The following is a 22,381-nucleotide window of genomic DNA, read 5'->3' as shown; positions in this document are numbered from 1 at the left end:
AAATTAACATGTCATATAAATATTTTATGTTTTTTATTCAACATTTTCAAATGAATGAGTCAATATATAATATTATGAATGATTATAGTGAGCCTTTTTTTTGTATGACAATAACAACCCAAGAAAAAAAGTCTCATTTAACTAAGAAGTGGTTTTTACAACTTTTAGCACATTCTTCTACCCTTAAAAAGAAAAACCAATCACACTACTCTTTGTATCAGATACAATTGAAATCACATTTAACCTTCTATTTTACGAAATCACTGATTACGACAAAATATCATTTTTTTTTAAAACTAATCTTTTTCTTTCAATCCTTTACCATATAATCTTTCTGCTTTTAATAATGCCTTGACATATCCTTCCTTCTTCCATCTGTTGGACTAGTTTGCAACTGATTCATCATTTTGCGAGAGTATCGTGATCAAGCTGTAGCCTGGGGCGTAGCAACTGAAGATGAAAAAGAAGAATAAGGCCAATTAATTATCGCGATCATAACATCAAAATTATAATCCTTTTCAAGAAAATACCTGATTTATCTTTTTCTTGTTTTTGCTTCTGATCCTTTACCATCACTGGCTTAAACTGTTCGACAAATACAAGCAAGATCAAATAACATAAATCAAACATAAATAATTATTACCTACATATATATACCTGGTAAATGGAATAAATGACATTTCTTCTAATCTGTGACATCATGTCTACAAAAAGATTATAACCCTCTAGCTTGTACTCAATAAGTGGATCCCTCTGAGCATATCCACGTAAACCAACTGCTTGTTGCACAAATTTCAATGCTTGCAAATGTTCTTTCCATAATCTATCTATGTTGCTCAGTATTAGAAACCTCTCTGCTTCCTTCATCAATCCTGCTGCTTCTTTCTCCACCATTTCCTGAAATTATCAAAATATTCTCATCAAATTCTCATTCAATTAACCCAACCCAATTCTCGCTTCCACAAACAAACCCACCCTTTTCTGCAAATATGCTTCACGCCCACGAAGCTGAAGGTAATCCCGCATTTCTTCATAATTCGAACAGTTACTTTCCAACATTTCTGGAGTCAAATCGTTCAGCAGATAACAGTACCTACAGTAGTCAGTCACACATGACAAGAGAATTATAGCAGCAGCAGCTAGAAACCAAAAACAATTAACTAAAAACCCAATCTAAACTATTAACACAAAGGCCCGTCTAGCTCAGTTGGTAGAGCGCAAGGCTCTTAACCTTGTGGTCGTGGGTTCGAGCCCCACGGTGGGCGTTTTTTCTTTTTAACTAATGAATACTACTTACTGTTGAAGTTTGCCAATTAGCTTTTGTAGATCCCAGCTTTCTCTAGGAGCATCAGCACCAATATTTGCCTGTTTAGTAGTTGTAGATAGAATCATACACTTTTCCAAACCCTAATACAATAAGAAGTTTATCGTCAAATTCTTACCTCTAAGATGTCATCCATTGTTAGTTCAGCATACTCTATGAGTAGGGATTGAAGACTCTCAGATTCGAGGGCACGTCTTCGTTCTGTGTATACTCTATCTCTCTGGCTATTCAAAACTTCATCGAATTCAAACAGTTGTTTACGAATATCAAAAAAGTAATTCTCCACTTTGCGCTGAGCTTCATCAAGGGCTTTTGTCAGCATTGTCGACTCAATTGGCAGGTCCTCAACTCTAAAAGCTCTCATCAAGCCCTAGATTTCGTAGTAATCTCAATTTTCAACACTCATTTTCTAAATAAGATGTTAAAGTAAACCTGAAATAAATAAGAACCCAAGATCAAATATGCAAGCAAACCTGAATCCTGTCTCCACCAAAAATCCGGAAGATATTGTCTTCAAGACTAAGGAAGAATCTGGAACTTCCAGGATCCCCTTGCCTTCCACTTCTACCGCGTAACTATATGTAAGTTCCATCATATTCAGTTCTAGTTTAAAGGTAAGAATGCTTTCAAACGTTTAGAAACAGAACAAACGAACCTGATTATCAATACGACGTGATTCATGCCTTTCTGTACCCACTACATGAAGTCCACCAGCTGATACCACCTGGAAATGATAATAAGTCAATCTTACATTAGAACTTTAAGAAAGGTGCAATTCGTAAATTAGCTTTTTATGTTTTACAGAAGACTCTTTTCCGAATGAGAAATAACTATTGATATTTTCAATAAATGAAGAAAATGGAATTGGTACAATAAACATGACACAACTGTAAGGCCTTGTTTGATCTAAGGTGATTTGAATAACCAAGTGGTTATTTTCATAAACCTTGTTTGATGTAGGTTATTTGAAATTAGGTTATTTGGGTAAAAAGATAGTAATAAAAATAAAATAGAGGGTATTTTGGATGATGATTTGAATGATGTGATTGATGAGTAAAGTGTTGATTAAATAGTGAGTTATTTGAAATTAATCTCAAATAAACCCAAATCAAACAAGGCCTAAAATACTCCATGAAAGATGAGAGAAAAAAGTCAGCAAACATTTATAGGGGATGCATGATATAACTGTCTGCACTTTCTTTTAGAAGTTTGAACTTTGAGTAGATTTGATTTATCCTGCATTAATGACCAATGTATAAATGAAAATGAATTCCTATATACCTTCTGCCTTTCTTCATCAGTGTAAACCTTGTATTCTTGAACAATCTTCAGGAAAGAAGTGCGTAGTTTTTCAATGACTTCATCTTGAATAGGACCCTGTGTATTACATGTACAGGTTGACAAGCAAAATCCAGCACTATAAGCACCTAAATCCAGAACTGGAAGACGTGTATTTATCAGTCTCATAAAAAAAATCCCTAATTTCTCAAGACAAATGATTTGGATTTGTTTTTTTTATAGAAAATTAAAAATAAAACCTGAACAACTTTAAGCAAACTAAACACACCCTTTAAACATTAATTTGTAGGATGAATAGGTCAATAGTTAGTTAAAACAGTTTTTTACCTTTTCACAAGAATAAGATAATCGCTCTTCAGCTTCAAGTTCAGTTAGTGCTCTTTGTCCCCATGCTTTGACAGCTAACTCTACAGCTTCCTCGGCCACCTTTGTGTTATCTTTGGAGAGTTTACATGGAAATAAACTTTCACTTACCTGGATATATTATGCTGTTCAGGTCAAGATCATGAAATTGCAAAACACAAACAAGAAAAGTATAGAAATCAAGCGAAACCTACCTTCCATGATTTCGTTGGTGGTGGTTTCTTGACCGACACAAAACCTTCAGCAAGTTTAACAACCCTGTAATAATAATCATTTTCTAGTTATCCAAATGGCTTCAGATGGGAATTTGTATGTTATAAAAGTACTGTGTCTAAGATGTCGAGGTAGACATTAATCCACAATGACGTCTTTATCATTTTTCAATATGAAAAGGCGTCATGATTCAATCACAGATGATTTGGGCCTAGGGATACTGCCATAATTGAGAATTCTTTTTTCCAAACAAACAAAGTAATCCAGGAAAATATTGAACCCTGAGAAAATATGATGTTACTCAATCCACTTTCTCACAATTATGCAGTGTCAACTCTAATTGTTGAGCTTGATTTGAGCAAGATTCTTATTAAACTTCACATTAATATTGGTCAACTCCCAAGTTCCATAATGAGTTAATGATCCTACATAGGTTATACAGAAGTGAGTCCATAAGAGCTCCAATTTTTATTTTGAAAAAGGTAATAGTATTATTTCCAAACAAAAAACTCCAATAGTCTTCAGGCTTCTATCTCAGAAGTTTATTTCTTCAATTGCAAACATGTAGAATTCAGATTGCATGACAGTATCCAAGGAAATAAATATTATATTTATTCATAGAACTCCATTTAAGGAATTGAAAGCAGATAACCTACAAAAAGACTCAAGGCATTTAAGCTAGTGGAGTTTTTCTATGGCTTTGATAAATATGGTAAGGTAACGAGTCATTTCAAGAAATCAGATGCAGCACTTGTGATATAAGAAAAAAGTTATGGGTAATTTTTATGGTTACTCAGCATCATGGGAAGTAATATCAAGCCAATCATCTCCATTAATGGCGAGATTAACCCAATAGGATTACTAAGTTACTCTGGCCAAAGCAAAAAACCTTCCTTGAACTGCATAAGACAATTCAGGCTTCTCTTTTTACAGAATATGATGAAGCAATAATTCTTTTTAAAGAGATACTTCAAGGAAATTAATTTCAAAGAATCGAGAACGATTATTATTACTATTATTTTTTTAAATGATCATGAAGGTTCAAACCCACGATCTTATGGCCATGAGCCTTGCGCTCTACAACTGAGCCAAATGATCCTTCTCAATAACCATTATTATATTATATAAGAATAAGAATGAAGAAAATATACCTGGGCATTAGTATCTCACGTAGCTTCAACCTTGCAATAAACTCTGAATTACCACCAAGGATTATATCTGTACCACGTCCTGCCATATTAGTAGCAATAGTAACTGCTCCAAAGCGGCCACTCTGTGCCACAATTTCAGCCTCTCTTTCCACGTTCTCTGGCTTTGCATTTAAAACCTTTACATAAAATGTAACAGTTAAATAAAAAAGTATAAACACTTGGCCCTGAAATATACAAACGAAGTACCATAAATACAATTTCATTTTTAAACCTCACCTCATGGGGAATTGCAGCTTCCTGCAGCAGTTCTGACAAAGCATCACTTTGCTCTACACTAGTAGTGCCAACAAGAACTGGGCGTCCTGTCTTATGCATTCTTGAAATCTCGACCACAACTGCCCGCCATTTACCTGTAGTTGACCTGAATACGACATCTGACTCGTCCTGATAAAAGAATTTTAATATGAGAAACATGACTACAAAGAAGTGCAGGGAGAAAAACTTAGATTTCTATCTTTGTTAATGTTTTTTTTCATATTAATGTATAAATCTGAATTCAAAAGAACCACATTGCTTCATGCAGAAAATTACCTTTCTTAACATAGGTTTGTTTGTGGGAACAATTGTTACTTTAAGCTTGTATATACTTTCAAATTCTGCATTTTCTGTAGCTGCAGTACCAGTCATTCCACAGAGTCTTGGGAACTGAGAATTGTCAAGAGTGGTCAAAGAGTTAAAAGAAGTAAAAGTGACTTCCCAAAAAAGTAAATCATCAAAAGATACACAAAAGAGTTTTGGACTGGAAAGCTAATTTGAAAGCTAAAGAGGTTGTGAAACCTGGAGAAAGAAATTCTGGTAGCTAATTGAAGCCAAGGTCACAGTTTCATTTTGGATGGGCAAGCCTTCTTTTGCTTCAACAGCCTGGTGAAGCCCATCACTCCAACGCCTTCCCTGACATTGAAGATAGGTAACATTAAAGAATCCTAATTTTTGTTACTTCTTCTCATCCACTAACTATTTCTCAAATTAAATAAGAAAATTCATGATGGGTGCACTGCTTGATCGTAACAAAAATCCCTTGATATCGTGGTAAGAACACAATGTAGCAACTGTTTAACAATCATTGATTCATTAGTAAAAGTGACGATGACTCAAGAGATTATTGAATAACATATAGTAAGGCATATTAGATATGGATGAAATGTCTGCACTGATCCACATACTGTTTTCCTCCAGGCCCATATTCATTAGTGCATTTAGAGGATTAAACATTTCAAGCATAGAGCTCCCTTCATGCATACAAAGAAATGTAACACATATACGGCTGTAGAGGAGCATAAAAAAAATCCTCTAAAGAGTGGAAAAACTCAAATAACACTGACTGAACTCTATAACAAAAAAAAAAATACAGACTAATTACCTGCATCACTCGACCAGTAAACTCATCCACAATGAGAACCTCCTTTCCGCGGATTATATAATTAACATCTCTGAGGAAAAGTTCTTTTGCTTTTACTGCATTGAGGATATAAGATGCCCACTGTTCTCGGGGATCATATAAATCCTTTACATTTAAAATTTCCTCAGCATCAGCATAACCTTGTTCACTAAGCAAAACAGTTTTCTGCTTCTCGTCAACCTGCAAAACACTCATGTTTGTTCATAGATAGGAATAATTGGAAAGATTCTTTTCATACTGCTCATCATAGGATTTTTGTTCTCCAGATAAGAGATTGAACAAAATTAGATTAAACTGTAAATACACTAAAGGTTCCAAGTTGCCAGGCAGATCAACAGTGTTTAGATGATATACAGGAGTATAGTCTGTAATAAACCATTCTAGGGCAGTAGCTCGAAGTATTGGAGTGATTGATGTTGCTTCAAGTCACCATAAACAATAGAATGTATACAATTTGACTTCCATTATTTGCAAAAGACAGCCGAGGCAACCCATAAAGGAAGGCATTTTAAAGCTATTGTCACCATATGGAGAGATCAAATGAAACTAATGAGAGGACTCAGTTCCAATAACTTAAAACAATTCTTACTGTGTAATGAATATCTTGCTCAAAGGCAGCAGCAATCTTAGCAGCTTTATAATACTGATCACTTGGTTTTTCAGCAGGCCCGGATATGATAAGAGGAGTGCGTGCTTCATCAATAAGGATAGAATCAACTTCATCAATAATGCAGTAATTGAAACCCCTCACAACTAGCTCATCAACACTCTGTAAACCAGAGATATAGTCAGTCAGCGTAAAGGACCTTTGCAACAGAGTCTTTTGAAGTGTAACCAAGAGACAACAATCAATCTATTAATTAAGAAAATCCAGCAAGAAAAAAGTTACTTACCGTGGCAAGATTGTCTCTCAAGTAATCAAATCCAAGTTCGCTGTTTGTAACATATGTGATGTCACAAGAGTAATTTTCCCTCCTTTGTTCACTAGTCATATTCTCTACAAAACAGAAATCTCATTGTTAGATAGGTAAATTAGTAATTATATATCTCTAAAAATCACATATGATCTATAGTCATCAAACAGGAATTTCACATGCAGATCAGAGAACCCTAGACTTCAACAATCAAAAATCACAATCACGAAGGATTAGAGGCAAATAAACATATATGAAATCTCAGAAGACATTTGATAGGAAGATGCATGAATAGTTAATCTGAGTTTAAACTTCTTCACTTGAGAGTATGCATGGCCATATAGGAAATTAAGCATAAAGAAGTTGTGTAAAAAACAAAAGCAAAGCAGATAATCAAAATATGAACCTTTTTTTTTCAAATTACTGATGTGGTGCAGATATTCATATAAATAAGAAAGAGCAAGAAGCATGCCAATAAGAATGAGCCCTACGTTGGATTAGGCCAACCTTCAATCCAAGAAACCGAGGAACTTGACCAACCCACTCACAGTCTCTCCTTGCTAGATAATCATTAACTGTTACAACATGAACCCCTTTACCAGCTAATGCATTCAAATAAGCTGGCAGTATGGCAACTAGGGTCTTCCCTTCTCCAGTTCGCATTTCAGCTATTTCTCCCTTATGAAGAACCATACCACCTACATGACCCAAAACAACAAGAGAATAAAAGAAATGTGAAGCTATAGTGATAAATCTTTAATTTAAAGGAGATAAAAAATCCTGTAAGTTTCATAATAATCTATGCTTTTTGCATAATCTTGTATGTATAACCTCTATTTTAGGTCATTTAGCATTAATTATAGATTGGTTTAGAATTGTTATACTAAATAAGAAATATATGAGAATTCTCGATTTCTCATCTGGTTGCTGGAATATCAACCAAATTGTCAATCTTCTTGTCACAATTAAGTACAAAATGAAACCAAATAATCTCACCTATCAGCTGCACATCAAAAGGCCGAAGACCTAGAACTCTTTTTGAGGCCTCTCTGACGACAGCATATGCTTCCTGAAATAGAAACACAAAAATGCATTAATTACAGGCAAACTGATAATTCACATTTGGTAAAGCCTGTGCCATTAACTGAAAATACTTACAGGCAAAAGAGAGTCTAAGGATTCACCCTTGCGAGCACGTTCCTTAAGATTATCAGTTCTATCTCTCAATTCTGAATCAGAAAGGCTCGAAATCTGTCCTTCCAAGCCATTTATAAGATCAACAGTCGCAGAATACTTCTTCCGTGTCGATTCACCTGTATCCGTCCCCTTGAATATACCTCCCAAAAGGCCACCCAACGATGCCTTGACCACCGGAAACCGTGTCCTCAGTCTTCTAACTCCAATGTTCGACCTAGAACGCAGTCGATTGCCTCCATAAACGTCGAACACACGAAGGAGAAGTTCGCGTGAACTTGAATACAAACTGAGGTCACCAGATCTCAATGAAGCACAACTGAGTTTGCAAAATGAGGAAGAAGAGGTTGAATCGCAATACTGCCTCACCGGAGATAGAAATGGAGCTGCAACTGCAGACATTATAAGCAAGGATCGAAGCAACGAATAACGAATTTCGCGGCAACCTCAATCAGTGACGATTGCCACTCGAAATTGTTCAAATTCAAGAATTACAAACTATAAGAATCCGAAGAACAAGAAGAGAATTGCATCGATTCTTCAATTTCACGAGCAAATGGTCAGTTAACAGAGCATGAAGTAGAGACCGATAGAGAGAGAAACCGGGAGAATAGTGGCGGGGATAAGGTTTTAAGACTTCGTGGACCAGTGAAAAAGCATATTATATATCTTTTTTAAACATAAATAAATACATTACTAATCCAGGATATTAATATAAAAAAATCACAAGAATATAAAGTTATTTATTAAATATTATTAGATTTTAACTTTTATATATTATTCTACAAATTATTAAAATTAAATGATTGATTAAAAATTATTAATAGTTTTTTAACCAAATCATACGATATTTTTTAATTTATCATTATATTTAAAAGCGTAATCAGTTCGGTTTGGTCGGTTTATTAATCAAAATGAACATCAGTCGGTTCATTAATCGAAATGAACATCAGTCGGTTCGTTTGTTTTGATCAGTTCAATTAACGGTTATAAATCGATTTAATTAATTGACAAATTTATTAAAATAGATTATATATGTGTATTAATAACAATCTAAATATATTTTTATATACATGAACAAATATTTATTATAAATAATATTCGGTAACATAATTTATAAATCACAAAATACATTATACAAAAACAATTTTATTAAACATCGTTCAAAAAAGTGAGTGATTAATAATAGTTAATATATTTGATAATCTATTAATAAATTTTTATGTTTATGATTTCTCTAATTATTATTACTTTAAATTTGTGTTATTATAAGTTAGTTATAATACAGTTACTATCGATTACTTACACAAATATTATTAACCAAACAAATATGTTCATAATAGGATAAGTTAAAATTTTTGATTTCTTGTATATTATTTAACATAACTCTTACAAAGTACAAACATTACATATATAGTTATGTAATCTCAAAATTCATCAAAAAGACCAGAAAATGGTACTTTATAAATATAAGAAACGACCAAAAAAAATAGAATGAAAAAAATGTCACATTTGACAATTTTACAATACATAAGAAACTTGCTTTTATGATGTAGAAGAACTCATATGCAATGCCACTAAAGAAGAGTAGAAACCATCTTTGATATTTATGAGCGTTTCATGTCTTCCTTTCTCCACAATGACCCCGTTTTTCACAACAGCGATTACATCCGCATTCTTAATCGTAGACAAACGATGAGCCACCACCACAGTGGTCCGATTAACCATCACTCGGTCTAGCGCATCCTGAACCACCTTCTCTGATTCAGCGTCAAGTGCACTAGTTGCCTCGTCCAATAACAATATCTTAGGATTCTTCACTATAGCTCGAGCTATTGCCACCCTTTGCTTTTGTCCTCCAGACATCTGCACTCCTCTTTCGCCTACTATTGTGTCAAATCCCTATAACAAATCAATCGTTAATTCAAATTATCAATTAAAATATTTGGTATTTTGTGTGCTGTATTTAAACTCGAGAAATTACCTGGTTTAATCCACTGATGAAAGTTTGGGCATTTGCTAATTGAGCAGCAGATATGATCTCGGCCTCGGTTGCATCACCTCCTTTGCCATAAGCAATATTGGCACGTATGGTGTCATTAAAAAGAACAGGTTCTTGACCTACAAGTCCCATTTGCTGTCTCAGCCACTTTAGTTGCAGACTCTGGATGTCAACTCCGTCAAGTGTAATATTACCCGAGTCGGGGTTGTAGAATCTCTCTAGCAACGCGATCACAGTCGACTTCCCACTTCCACTTTCTCCTACCAAAGCCACAGTCTGTAAACAATAATACCAAGTTAGCCAAATCTTAAAAAAAAAATCATTGTGCATGTTTTTAACCACATCCAATGAAAAACTTTAGTAATTTTTCGAATAGAAATTGAGATATTGGGTTCTTTTCAACACAATCTATAACTAGTTTTTGCAACTATAAGCAATACAATATGCAACTTTTTCTGGTTAAATATTTTAGTTGAAATCTGCCACCTTTTTTAGAACATATTACCTTTCCACTGTGAATGGTGAGGCTGAGGTCGCGAAAAATTTGAATGTCAGGTCTAGTTGGGTACTTGAAGCTAATATGTCGAAGCTCAATCTGACCCTTAACATCGTCTGGAACTATGCCCGATTCATCACTCGGGTCAATATTTGATTTTCTATCGAGAATGGCAAATACTGAAGCTGCAGCCTCCTTGGCTTTGATAGAATCAGGTGCCATACTGCTCGATTGAGAAAGGCCCATGGCTGCCATTGTCAAGGCAAAGAAAACCTACAAGTAGAAAAACGTAAGCCACAAGATAGGCTAAGAATCAACAATCAACATGATTAATGTATATATAAACTTACTCTAAATACATCCCCAAAGGTTATCTTGCCGGCTTTAACAAGAAGGGCTCCGGCATAAAAGCTTAGTGCATAAACCAAGAATAGCAATGTAAAAGAAAGACCAAAGCCTATCCCACTAACCAAACCTTGCCTTATCCCAGTTTTCCTTGGTCCTTTACACTTGTCTTCATACATTTCCATTATTTTCTCTTCAGCACAATAAGAAGCCACAGTTCTTATGCTTCCAACAGCATCCGTAGCAACTTGGCTTGCTTGTTCATACATAGCCTGCATTGCAATTTGCAACCACGGGTATTAGAAAAAATGTAAGATTTTTTTGTTTTTTTATAAGAAATCGAACCTTTGCATCTGCTGAAAACCCTTTCATGAACTTCATTTGAATCAATCCGCTACCCGCTATTATAGGAAGTAACGCAAGGATGATGAGTGCTAACTCCCAACTTGCTTGAAACGCGATTATCAGACCGGCGGCGGCCGATGCAAAATCCTGAACGGTTTGGGCAAGAGAGTCACCAACCAATGCTCTAACAGTGGCTGCATCTGAAGAAAGTCTTGCACCGATGGTACCACTTGAGTTCTCCGGCTGATCAAACCAACTTACCTCCATGTTCACAACTTTCTCAAAGCACAATGCTCTAATTCTTTTTATCAATTTATTACCCGCTACTGAGAAGAGATATGTTCTTATTGGAAACGCCAAGAATGAAGCAAATCCGAGGATAAAAAACATGATTGCCCAGAATCTGGCATCCTTCCTTAACTCGTTTGGTGGCTCAAAAAACGACTTGATCACGCCAGAGACCAGTAAACCATAGATGGGTAAGATTGAACCGTTGATAATTGCAGCCAGTGCTCCACCCAAAATGAATGGGATTTCAGGCTTGTTGAGGCGAATGAGACGGCTAAGAGGAACGGGCGGTGGACGATTTTCCGTAGGTTCGATTTCAGAGTCATGAAACTTGTGGTCTGCCGATGGGGCTTCATTGATTCCAATGGGAAGACCAAATGAGACTGAGAGTTGGCGGCCACTGTTGCTTAATCTTGAGGATCCCCTGCTTTGGGAGCGTATTAGCGACAGACGTCTACTTGATCCTCGACTAGAAGTCCTCGTAAGCTCTGCTCTTTCATAATCAGTTTCTTTATCAGATACCTTGTTTAGTTCTTGAAGTTTTATTAGTTGAGAATATGCTCCTTCTGGATCTCTTAGTAGTTCAGAATGAGAACCTATTAAACAACAACCAATTACAATTAAGATGAAATGTGTCAAATAAGTTGCAAACTTTCATTTTTCTTTTCTTTACCTTGTTCAACAATCTTTCCTTTATGAATAACAGCAATCATTTTAGCGTTTCTGACTGTGGTCAAACGATGGGCAACAATGACAGTGGTTCTATTACCCATTATTCTGTCTAAAGCCTCTTGAACGACCCTCTCTGATTCTGCGTCAAGTGCACTGGTTGCTTCATCAAGAAGAAGGATTCGAGGGTTTTTCAAAATTGCTCTTGCAATGGCAATTCTTTGCTTCTGCCCACCAGACAATGCAGTTCCATGCTCACCTACCATAGTGTCTAAGCCCTGTTTTTTGGTACATGATTCTAAACTTTAGTAACCAAAGTAGAGATAAAAGATTTGAGTAAAGAGATGATTAAAACCTGTGGCAATTTATCAATGAACTTGGCTGCATTTGCCAATTCAGCTGCAGCTTTAATCTCTTCCACAGTAGCATTTTCCTTCCCATAAGCAATATTATCTCTGATGCTAGATGTGAAAAGAATTGGTTCTTGGCTGACAAGACCAATTCTTTGCCTAATCCATTTAAGTTGAAATTCTTTGAGATTAATCCCATCTATAAGAACCTCTCCAGCCATTGGATCGTAAAACCTTTCGATCAAACTAATCACAGTTGATTTCCCACTTCCACTCTGTCCAACCAAAGCTGCAGTTGTGCCATTAGGGATCACCAGTGAGAATCCACTGAATATTGTCTCGTCTGGCCTGGCTGGGTAATTGAAGTAAACATCCTTTAACTCTATATCACCCACGATATCATCTAGCTTCTTCCCACTTTGATCATACGGGTCAATTTCAGGTTTTCTGTTAATCGTCTCAAATAACTTGTACGCTGCAGCCTGTCCTGCAGCAAATGCACCAACACATGGAGATGCCTGCCCAAGAGACCTAAACAGATCAAAAGTGCACAAAAATTCATTAAGACCTAAAAGTTTGATTGATAAAATTAAGTTAAGTTTTAAGCATTAGAACTCACATTGAACCAACTAGAACAGCAATGATTACATTGAGCACATCACCTCCTGTATACCCCTTCTCTATAATCAACTTTGCGCCATACCATACTGCTAAAGCGTAACTGCCGAATACAGTCAGCGTAACAACCCCTAATCCAAACCCTGAAGCTAATCCTTCTTGGATGCCTGATTTATAAGCTGTTAGAAGCGATTTGTTGTAATTAGCTACAGCTTGTTTTTCTCCCGTGAAAGATGCAACCTATATATATATATATGATGAATGAACCATTAGAACCATAACTTTTTTCAAATAAGATCACAAAAGAAACATGTTATGTACCGTTCTGATTGAGCCGATTGTTTGTTCAACTACATTTGCGGCTTTACCATATGCGGTTTGCCCTCTAGAAGCCATCTTCCCTAAAATGAGGGCCATAATCGCACCAGTAACTATAAGCAAAGGAATGCAGGATACCATGACTAACGTTAGAAGCCATCCCTTGATGAAGGCAACCACAAAACCTCCCACAAATGTAGAAGTTAGTTGTATGAATTTGGCGACCTGCATTAAAACAAACAGTCAAGAGATTATCAAAACATGTTTGAATTAGAATTAAAATTAAAATTTCATTTTCTAGCCTAAAATTCCGGTCTCCTTGAGAGGTTCTTTGAACCCGTGAGATGACAAGTGTTTCGCCTGGTTAAATGTGTTTGTGAGAGCTATATGCTTAACCCTTTTGCCACATTTTTTAGAATTAAAATTAAAGTGAAAACAGAGCAACCCACCTTCTCTCCCATGGCTTCTTGAATGAGGACAGTATCTCCAGACATTCTACCCACAACTTCGCCGGTATTAGTCTCTGTATCGAAGTAGCCAACATCTTGTCTGAGAATGGCTTTCAAATACAGGTTTCTTATTCTAGATGACTGCCTCTCTCCGGTCACCATCCAACAAGACACCTCTGTTAAGCATGAATAACATCAAACCATTTATCCATTTTTTTCTCTTCTTTATAGAATTTCTTCATTGTTTTTAATATTATTACCCCATTTATCAAGTTTTCGTTGTAAAGTGAAAATTTCAATTATGTACTTCACTTACGCAGAAAAGCAGCTGTTCCGGTTCCAATTGACAAGTAGACAAAGTTCAGAGATACCTGAAGTAACAAGGTAATTGAGTATAATTTATAAACAAAAATCAAGGTCTTGTTCTCTTTGAGTTTTTTAAAAAATTCACTCAAAATCAATTTTTCAATCAATCACTTCTCAACAATCACATAACTCATTTCATTAACCAAAATACTAAAATACCTTCTATTTTAAATTATTATTTTTTATTTTATTCATATATATATCAATACCCTTTAAGTCTTTTTACCAAAAATAATCATCACTTCCTCAAAATTATCACCAATCATTACCTTTTTCCCCTTTAAGTTTTTTCAAAAATCTCAATCCGAACAACGCCCAAAGGTTTTTCTTCAAGTTTTTTCATAACAATAACATTTCAGGTATTTAATTAATTATAAGTTCATAAAATGTTACACAAAATGGAATTTTTAAAACTTTACATAAATATAATATGACATTACAAGGAAAATAAAATACATACATTTGTTCTAGTGAAAATTAATAATTTTATTTTTATCTACCATAATTCATATACTAGTTTTTTAATTTAAATTCATAATCTTTTTATAAATATCATTAAAAAAATATATATATATATATATATATATTCTTATTTAAATTTGAACTATAATTTTCATATTATTTAATTAAAAGTTCATCGGCATGTTAAATAAATAAGTAAAATATTTAAGATACTAATTTAACTATCAAAATTTTTGATAATTAAGTTAAAATTATGTAATTAAATTAGTGATATAAATATTTAATAAGTAAATAATAATTTAAGACTGAGTAGTTAAATCGTTTTGATAATTAAAATTATAAAATAATGAAGTTTAACTTTTTTTTTTTTTTTTTTTTTTTTAGTGTTATAGTTATAGATAACAGAAATAGAGTAACTGATCGGGAAAGAAGTTGTTACCTTGGATACTACGCGAACCACGTCATTAGTATCATCTTTAGTTTGGCCAAAAGAATTAATGAGCTGCCCAAACAATACAGTCATGAGAGGCATGGATATCCCGTTTCCAACGGCGCCAATCGTGCCGATGATCATCAACCACAGATCCATCTTGTCTGCAAACGAGAACAGCTTTGAAAACGGAACCGTCTTAACCTTCTCCTCCTCCTCCTCTTTCGAATCAGTCGCCGCCGCCACCTCCTCTGTTTCCATCTGTTGACCTCCTTCTCGATCTTCTAATTCCGTAGTATTCATTTCTCTTCTCCGAAATCAATCTGAATCTCAACCTCAAAGTTTCAGTTGCTCAGATTTCGCCGATTTATATGTATATAGCTGAAATGTGGAACGAAAGAGATTCAAACGTTGGATTATGATTCATATACATCTACTTAGGGTTTATTATTAATGAGATGTTCATGTTCTAGTGATCATAGATTAGTCTCATTACTTTATTTCTTCGTCTCTGTGACTCTGTCTGTATGACGACGACTGTATATATTAATAATTATATGCAATGATCTTGTAAAGTGATCATGAGTTGTTGATGATTGATATACATCATTCGACTCGATTTCAATATTCTAATAGGTGAAATGATGCATGAGCTGATGTCAGATGTGAAATCAATGCCGACTATATTATTTATATATATAAAAAACAGTACTAGATCGAATATTAATGATGATTGACTGGATCATTAAGATATATAGATAGATAGATCGATCGAGAGAGAAGAACTGTTCGTACCTGAAGGAGATTGCTAGACCTAGAATTTGAAGGATGATCTGAGCATTTGAATCATCATCGATCCGTGCATGAATGATTGGTGCTTCTTGTTGTGAGCAGTTACAAGAGTGGTTTCCATTATTGAATAAGAAGAATTATATATATATAGCTAGGGGCAGAGGAGTATAAATATTTCAAACTTCAAAGCATGGCCATTTCTTTAATCCGAAATATTTTAAACATTATTATTTTATGCTTGCACATCAAGAAAATCAAGGTCCTCGAGGGTGATGCAACTTTTTTTTTTTTTTTTTTAAGTTTTATGATTTTAGAAATTTTTTTCATTTTCAATGAATATTTGTGGTGTTTTTAAAATATACTTATAACTTCAACCTGCCAAACTATTTAGAAAAAAATTTACCAACATTTAAAAAAAATACGTTTAAATTAATTTTTTGAATAACATTTGGTATTTGGTGTAGTGTCAAAATTCTAGTTGTGACGTATTATGAGTTTGCTTATATTGTTAAGTGTAAAAATATCACATTAATGACATGTTTGATCATCGATCTAATGGTTTCACAAACGGATTAAATATAAAAGAAGATTAAACATTAGAAAGAGTCATTCTAATCGAGTTTTACTTTGAATATAACGCAATCAAGTGTCCTCGTCTGAATAAGACGTTATGCGTTGTCAAGACATGAATAACTTCAATATGAGACATTACTACAATTTGTTCGCTAACATAATTCTATATGATTTTTATTGTGAGAAACTTTGGGAGTCAAATATTCAATCTAAGATCTTGTTCTTTGGATGAAACGTTATTCACAATGAAATTCTTACGGAATATATGTTACATGAAAAAATATTGTATTATGGTAAGTAAGTGTCGTATGTGTTAAGAGAAGGTTGAATCGACTAGTATCTGAAGTCTTTTGTGGAGTATTACTAAGATTCATTAGATGATGTTCTAATCTTTGGATAGTTGTTAGAAAATTTGAATTGATGCGACTGATATGTCAGACCTACATATTTTGTTATCATCCCAATTATTTTCTGATATACTATTTGGTCATAGAGAAATCGTCAAATTTTCAATGATTCATAGTTGTCCGATGCGTATAGTTCATAATGTTATTATTATCGAACTTTCTAAGATTCGTTCCAAAAAGTCGGTAAAGTTGGTCGGGGAATTAATCGTTCTTTTATAGGATTTACGAGCTCGATAACTTATTGGACAACATTATTTATTTATTTTTTCATATCATGTTAAGATTACAAGAAGTGAATGATCATATATCTCAACTTTTTTTTTTTTTTTTTTGTTACTGTGTGCTTAAACGATTATTATCATTTTAATTTATATGCACCTTTTAAAAAAAAATACATTTAATATGACTAAAAATGTGAAAAATTGATACTTAAATCACACATCTCAAAATTCGATTGAGGGATAATTAGCCTATCTTCAACCCTAAAAAAGGGGAGGGTGGAATTGTTACATTTTTTAAAATCAGTTTGAGTGCATGCCGACAATTGGTCAAAAATAAATAACACATAACAAATTGTCATAAGTTCATTTGAATAGAATTAGATATATTAGAGTAATAAATAAATAAAATCTGGTCAATTTGCTGGAATTTGTCATGATGGGCTGTATCTTAATAAAATAACATTGGAATATGCTTTTCAAATAAACTGATTATTTGTTTATTTAAAATATAATCCTAATCTTGGAGAGTACTTAAATGCACAAAATCCGCAAGGTGACTTCCATTAATATTTAAAATACTGTATAGAGATTAGACATCAAGCATAAACTATTAATGAAAAGGACACCTGTTATGTAACAAATTAACAATACATATATTTTCTTCTATAAATCTTCTTGGATATTGAACATTTATTTTGTTTAATTGAATGTTATTCTATTCCATTCATTTAAATTTGAATTTACCCGCTTAAATTTACCCGCTTGAATTTACCCGCGAATCGAATTCATAATAATTTTTTTTTTAACTTTGATCCATCCAAAACTTTAATTGAAGGATGAAACATTATTCAAGAGAATAAAAAAAAATAAAAGTTGACAAAAAATGATGGATATCAAAGGTGTTTGGTAATAATTTTTATATTAAGTATGTTTTAAATTTAGATTAGTTGAAATATAAAATTGTAGCCTCCTATCATCATATGTATAAGTCAAGGCATTATCTTTAATTCTTTTACCATTTCTTATATAAAAAAAATTAATTAAAATTTCCACCAATTTAATTAACATATTTTACAAAATTTTAGAAATTACTATATAAGTATACTGTTCCTTTTAATTTATATTCTAAGAAATAAACTGTTTCCACATTTATTATATTATATTTATCATATTGTTATATTGAAAATATTAATATATTAATATATTTTAATTATTGGTATATATTTATTTTTACATTCAATAAATTAATAATATTAAATCATTTTTTAACCTGAAAATATATATTACAATCAATTTTTTATTATTTAAAATATAAATATTAAATAAATATAATAAAATATAAGTAAATATATATATATATATATAAATATATATATATATAAGAACATTAAAAAAATGTAAAGTCTATCATTATTTAGTTAAAAAGTAAAATTATATTTTATTCTATACTAAATTCTTATACAAATATCTATCAAAGATAAACTTATAATACTCATATTAATTATTATACTTTAATCATCAATAACTAATACAATATATAATATTGATACCCTAATTAATATATACTTTATACATATATAAGTGAATAGTGATGGCTATTATATATATATATATATATATAGTTTATTATCTATTGAAACCATAACTTGTTAATGGTAGTTTTTTATTGGTATAGAAGCATCTATCAAAGTAAAGATATTGAATTTTTAAAATAGATTGATGATATTGATTTTTTTTTAATAAATAATTGCTAAAATGGTTGGCAATCACATGGTGAATTAAAAAAACATAGCTCTCTTCTAGAAGCTAGCATAATAGGGCTAGCTTGATTTCCGGATTTTCTTTGCAAATAAGCTGTAATTTCAAATAAGTTACTACAATATTTTACACTAATAAGTTATGAATCAAACCCAACAAAATGGTTAATGTTATGAAATATTCAATTTTTAGTTGAATTGTCAAATTTGGGATCTTGTTATTTTATTATGGAACAAAATAAATAAATTATGTTAACAGTTTCAAATATCATTAATTTATTATCTATTTTTATTTATTAATGTCATTAATTTAACTACTTAATTTAAGTTAAACGATAATTTTTTTACTATAGATTCTAAAAAAAAATGAAACCCACTAAAATTTTGCACCACAAATTTGTTGTATATGAAATAATTCAGCTTAAAGAACCAATTATAAAGCACATTAGTTAATTTCCCAAAAGTTACACAAATACATTGCATACAAAAGTTTATACATAGAAAGCAAATTCTTAACCATTTTAGCAACTATTTATTCCATTCCCTAGTTTTTTTTGTTCAAATTCATTCGAGGCCTGCCACCATGAAGCTCATACTAGGCCGAAAACCTGGTTCTTCTTGTACACATAACGCCGCAAGCGCAGCCACCTGTATCCCAATCGGAAGTAAATTATTTAAGTTAATCAATCCTAAAACCAACCAATCTAACATAAAAAAAAAACATGTCTTTTGTTTGACAAGATGAAGAAAAGCCATCAAAATTAGTAGTATTCATTACCTTTGTTGCATGATCAAGAGGATACTCGCCTTCTAATCTCGCATCAATGCACTCCGCGACTTTATCTTCATCAATTTTAGGAATTACCTACAATAAAGTAAAATGTAAAAAGTAAAACTCAAAAAATTCAGTCTTTTCATAGATAAACTGAAAAAAACATTACCCATTCCACTAGATTCTTTTGTTTACGAGGTAATGAATGATCGACAGGTTTATGCCCAGTCAGAAGCTCGAGCAAAATAACACCAAGACTATATACATCAGCTCTATCTTCAATCTTTAGTGAAGTCATTACATAACTGCAAATGAAACAACAACAAAACAGTTATAAAAAAAAACATCCTTTTATCAAGAAACATATGTAAAAAGGAGTTGCTTACTCATAAGATGTAGTGTCAACAATTTCATTTGATAGATCAAAGTCAGCAATCTTAGCAACATCATCATCAAAGAGTAGTACATTGCTTGAATTAAGATTTCCATGGAAAATTTTGGGATCTGCTTTCTTATGCAGATATTCAAGTCCTTTAGCAATTCCTACAGCAATTTTTACTCGTTGATCCCATGACAGAACAGGGCCAGGTTCTGATCTTTTAACACCTTTCTTTCCTAAAGTATAAGGTGTTCAAATTAGGGAAAAGAAACATACATTTCTAGCTTTATTAAGATTCACCTACCGTGAAGAAGATCATGCAGATTACCCTTGGATGCAAACTCATAGACAAGGACGCGTTTATTACCCTCAACACAATAGCCAAGCAATTCTACGAAGTTTTCATGTTTCAGCCTAGACGCCATGGAAACCTGCAGATAAGTTGCAAATGTATCATTACCATGAAAATGAAAACTTATGAGAGATGACAATTTAAGATCATTGTCAAAACCTGGGATAGAAACTCATCCTCCGGTTGATTGTTTGCATTCAACTTCTTGATGGCTGCTTCTCTTCCGTTGCTAAGAAGAGCGCGATAAACTGTTCCGAATGAGCCTTTTCCGATATAAGTTTTAGGTCCAAACTTGTTAGTAATTTCCTTTAACTCGTGTAGTGAAATGGAAGGTACTTCGATTGGTAGAACTTCCTTTGGTGGACCTCCATTGAGTCCAGCCAAATATAATGGATCCATTTCGAAGCTCTCCCCGGAAAAGCTAGTGGCCATATTTGAACTAACAAAGTTTCCTTCAAAATCAACCTGCCGATTGAATCTCGAACTCAGAATTTGCAGTGACTTGGATTTCGCCTGATTTATGATAGAGCTGATTCAATGCCGAATGATATTATAGAGAGATTCAGTTATATGATCCAAAATTTCACAGTAATAAGATGTCGTATTCATGAATCAGTCAATTCAAACTATATTCGATCTCTGTGTGATTGTAAGTATGAATACTAATTTGGATTGATCTTATACTATATCATGGAATCGTTGATCATATGAAGTGATTTCTAGATAGAAATGAAGCATGAGTGAATCTAACGACGATTATGATGATCGACGAAGATGAAGTATAGTACCTTTGTATCTTCTTCTTCTTCTTGTGAGCTTTCCTTAATTGATCAATGAGTAATGAAGAAGCAGGTTTTGAAGAAGTATATATAGCCTGCAGAGATGGGCGCCATTTTCTTTCATTTTTCAATTGTCAAAGATAGTCTTCCAAGAGGAAGATGCAATATGTGAACTATTTTATATATCTTCATATTATTTCAGATAATCATTTATTTTTTATTTTTTATTTTTTTTTATTTTTTTTTTTATAGAGAAATGATTGGGGTAGGGAATTTGGGTGTTTATTTTTATTTTTTTTAGAGAAATGATTGGGGTAGGGAATTTGAGTGAGGGAATAAGAGAGGGAACGAAGTGGTGTGATCCGCAATATGATTGGTTGAAAAAATCAAATAATTTCTATTTTCTCTCTTTCCTCCCACTTTTCTCTTTTTCCAACCAATAAGGTGATGCCAAGTTATTCTCTTTCCTATTCCCTCCTTCAAATTCCTCTAACTATCCTTCCTCTTTTTTTTAATTAGCAAACTAGTGTTACATAAAATCATTACTTGTATTTTGATTTAATGTATTTTTTTAATAAAAATTCACCTTTATAAATTATACATTTTTTTTTGTTGTCTTGATTTTTTTTTTCAATGAGAAAAAGTAAAATTGTAACAACCTAAGTTGGGGTGTCCCACAATATGTCTTAATAGAGGTTCCTTATTTAATATTATTTCTGAAATTATTCTTTATCTCGATGAAAAGTTAGTTTCTCTATATGATTTTGAAATATTTTGAATAAAGAGACCGTTAATAGAAAATATTGCGGGATAAACCCAGACGTTTCATATATATATATATATATAATATAATATAAAAAATGATAATTGTAACAAAATAATTTTGAAAAAAATAATGGCAAAGATTATAAAAGGTATAATTGTCATGGATCCTTATTGGATCAATTATAATTTCAAACATTTTTCAACAGTAGTTAAAACCCTCTTTTCACTTAAAATTTTATAATTAAATTTGTTATGATATTTTATTCATTTAATACAAAATTTTATTTTTTATAATTTTAACCCTACAAAATCTTACAAAACCTTAGATTGTAAGTTTTGAAAAAAAAATGTCTAAAATTTTCAGTTGGTATCTCAATTTAATGATTCGTTATAAATATAATAACAACATAAAATAAATATAAAATGAGGAGAATTTATTATTATTATTATGTGATTGAATATTATGGGCACATATTATGGGTAAATATTTAAATGAGTTAATTTTATCTGTTTGAGAATGATTTATTTT

General features: G+C 32.6%; 2 protein-coding genes, 1 non-coding gene and 1 pseudogene across 3 annotated transcripts; 1 reads left to right on the top strand and 3 right to left on the bottom strand.

Annotated features, from left to right (window-relative positions):
* Window positions 1-115: 115 nt before the first annotated feature.
* On the bottom strand, window positions 116-8,540 carry LOC124911104 (protein translocase subunit SecA, chloroplastic). Its single transcript, XM_047451549.1, has 21 exons — window positions 7,882-8,540; window positions 7,720-7,792; window positions 7,215-7,421; window positions 6,703-6,806; window positions 6,399-6,578; window positions 5,771-5,989; window positions 5,188-5,301; window positions 4,942-5,055; window positions 4,627-4,794; window positions 4,351-4,526; window positions 3,181-3,244; window positions 2,951-3,097; window positions 2,606-2,701; window positions 1,980-2,048; window positions 1,798-1,899; window positions 1,443-1,694; window positions 1,298-1,365; window positions 976-1,093; window positions 658-897; window positions 531-585; window positions 116-450 (listed from the first exon to the last, which is right to left on the bottom strand). The coding sequence occupies exons 1-21, from the start codon at window positions 8,317-8,319 to the stop codon at window positions 425-427; spliced, it is 3,030 nt and encodes a 1,009-aa protein (XP_047307505.1). The 5' UTR covers window positions 8,320-8,540; the 3' UTR covers window positions 116-424.
* On the top strand, window positions 1,193-1,265 carry TRNAK-CUU. Its single transcript has one exon. It is a non-coding gene; the product is annotated as a tRNA-Lys (tRNA).
* A 728-nt stretch (window positions 8,541-9,268) lies between the features above and the next one.
* Window positions 9,269-15,327, bottom strand: LOC124911771 (ABC transporter B family member 4-like). Its single transcript, XM_047452285.1, has 12 exons — window positions 15,065-15,327; window positions 14,114-14,168; window positions 13,798-13,973; window positions 13,352-13,573; window positions 13,032-13,270; window positions 12,418-12,943; window positions 12,067-12,340; window positions 11,106-11,989; window positions 10,766-11,032; window positions 10,425-10,688; window positions 9,902-10,195; window positions 9,269-9,819 (listed from the first exon to the last, which is right to left on the bottom strand). The coding sequence occupies exons 1-12, from the start codon at window positions 15,314-15,316 to the stop codon at window positions 9,463-9,465; spliced, it is 3,810 nt and encodes a 1,269-aa protein (XP_047308241.1). The 5' UTR covers window positions 15,317-15,327; the 3' UTR covers window positions 9,269-9,462.
* Window positions 15,328-19,362: 4,035 nt separating this feature from the next.
* On the bottom strand, window positions 19,363-21,210 carry LOC124912279 (annotated as a pseudogene).
* Between the last annotated feature and the right edge of the window lie 1,171 nt (window positions 21,211-22,381).

The sequence above is a fragment of the Impatiens glandulifera genome, chromosome 8, assembly GCF_907164915.1.
Source record: "Impatiens glandulifera chromosome 8, dImpGla2.1, whole genome shotgun sequence".
Lineage (NCBI taxonomy): Eukaryota > Viridiplantae > Streptophyta > Magnoliopsida > Ericales > Balsaminaceae > Impatiens > Impatiens glandulifera.
Note: the sequence above shows the minus strand (reverse complement) of the source record. Positions and strands in the feature narration are given on the sequence as shown.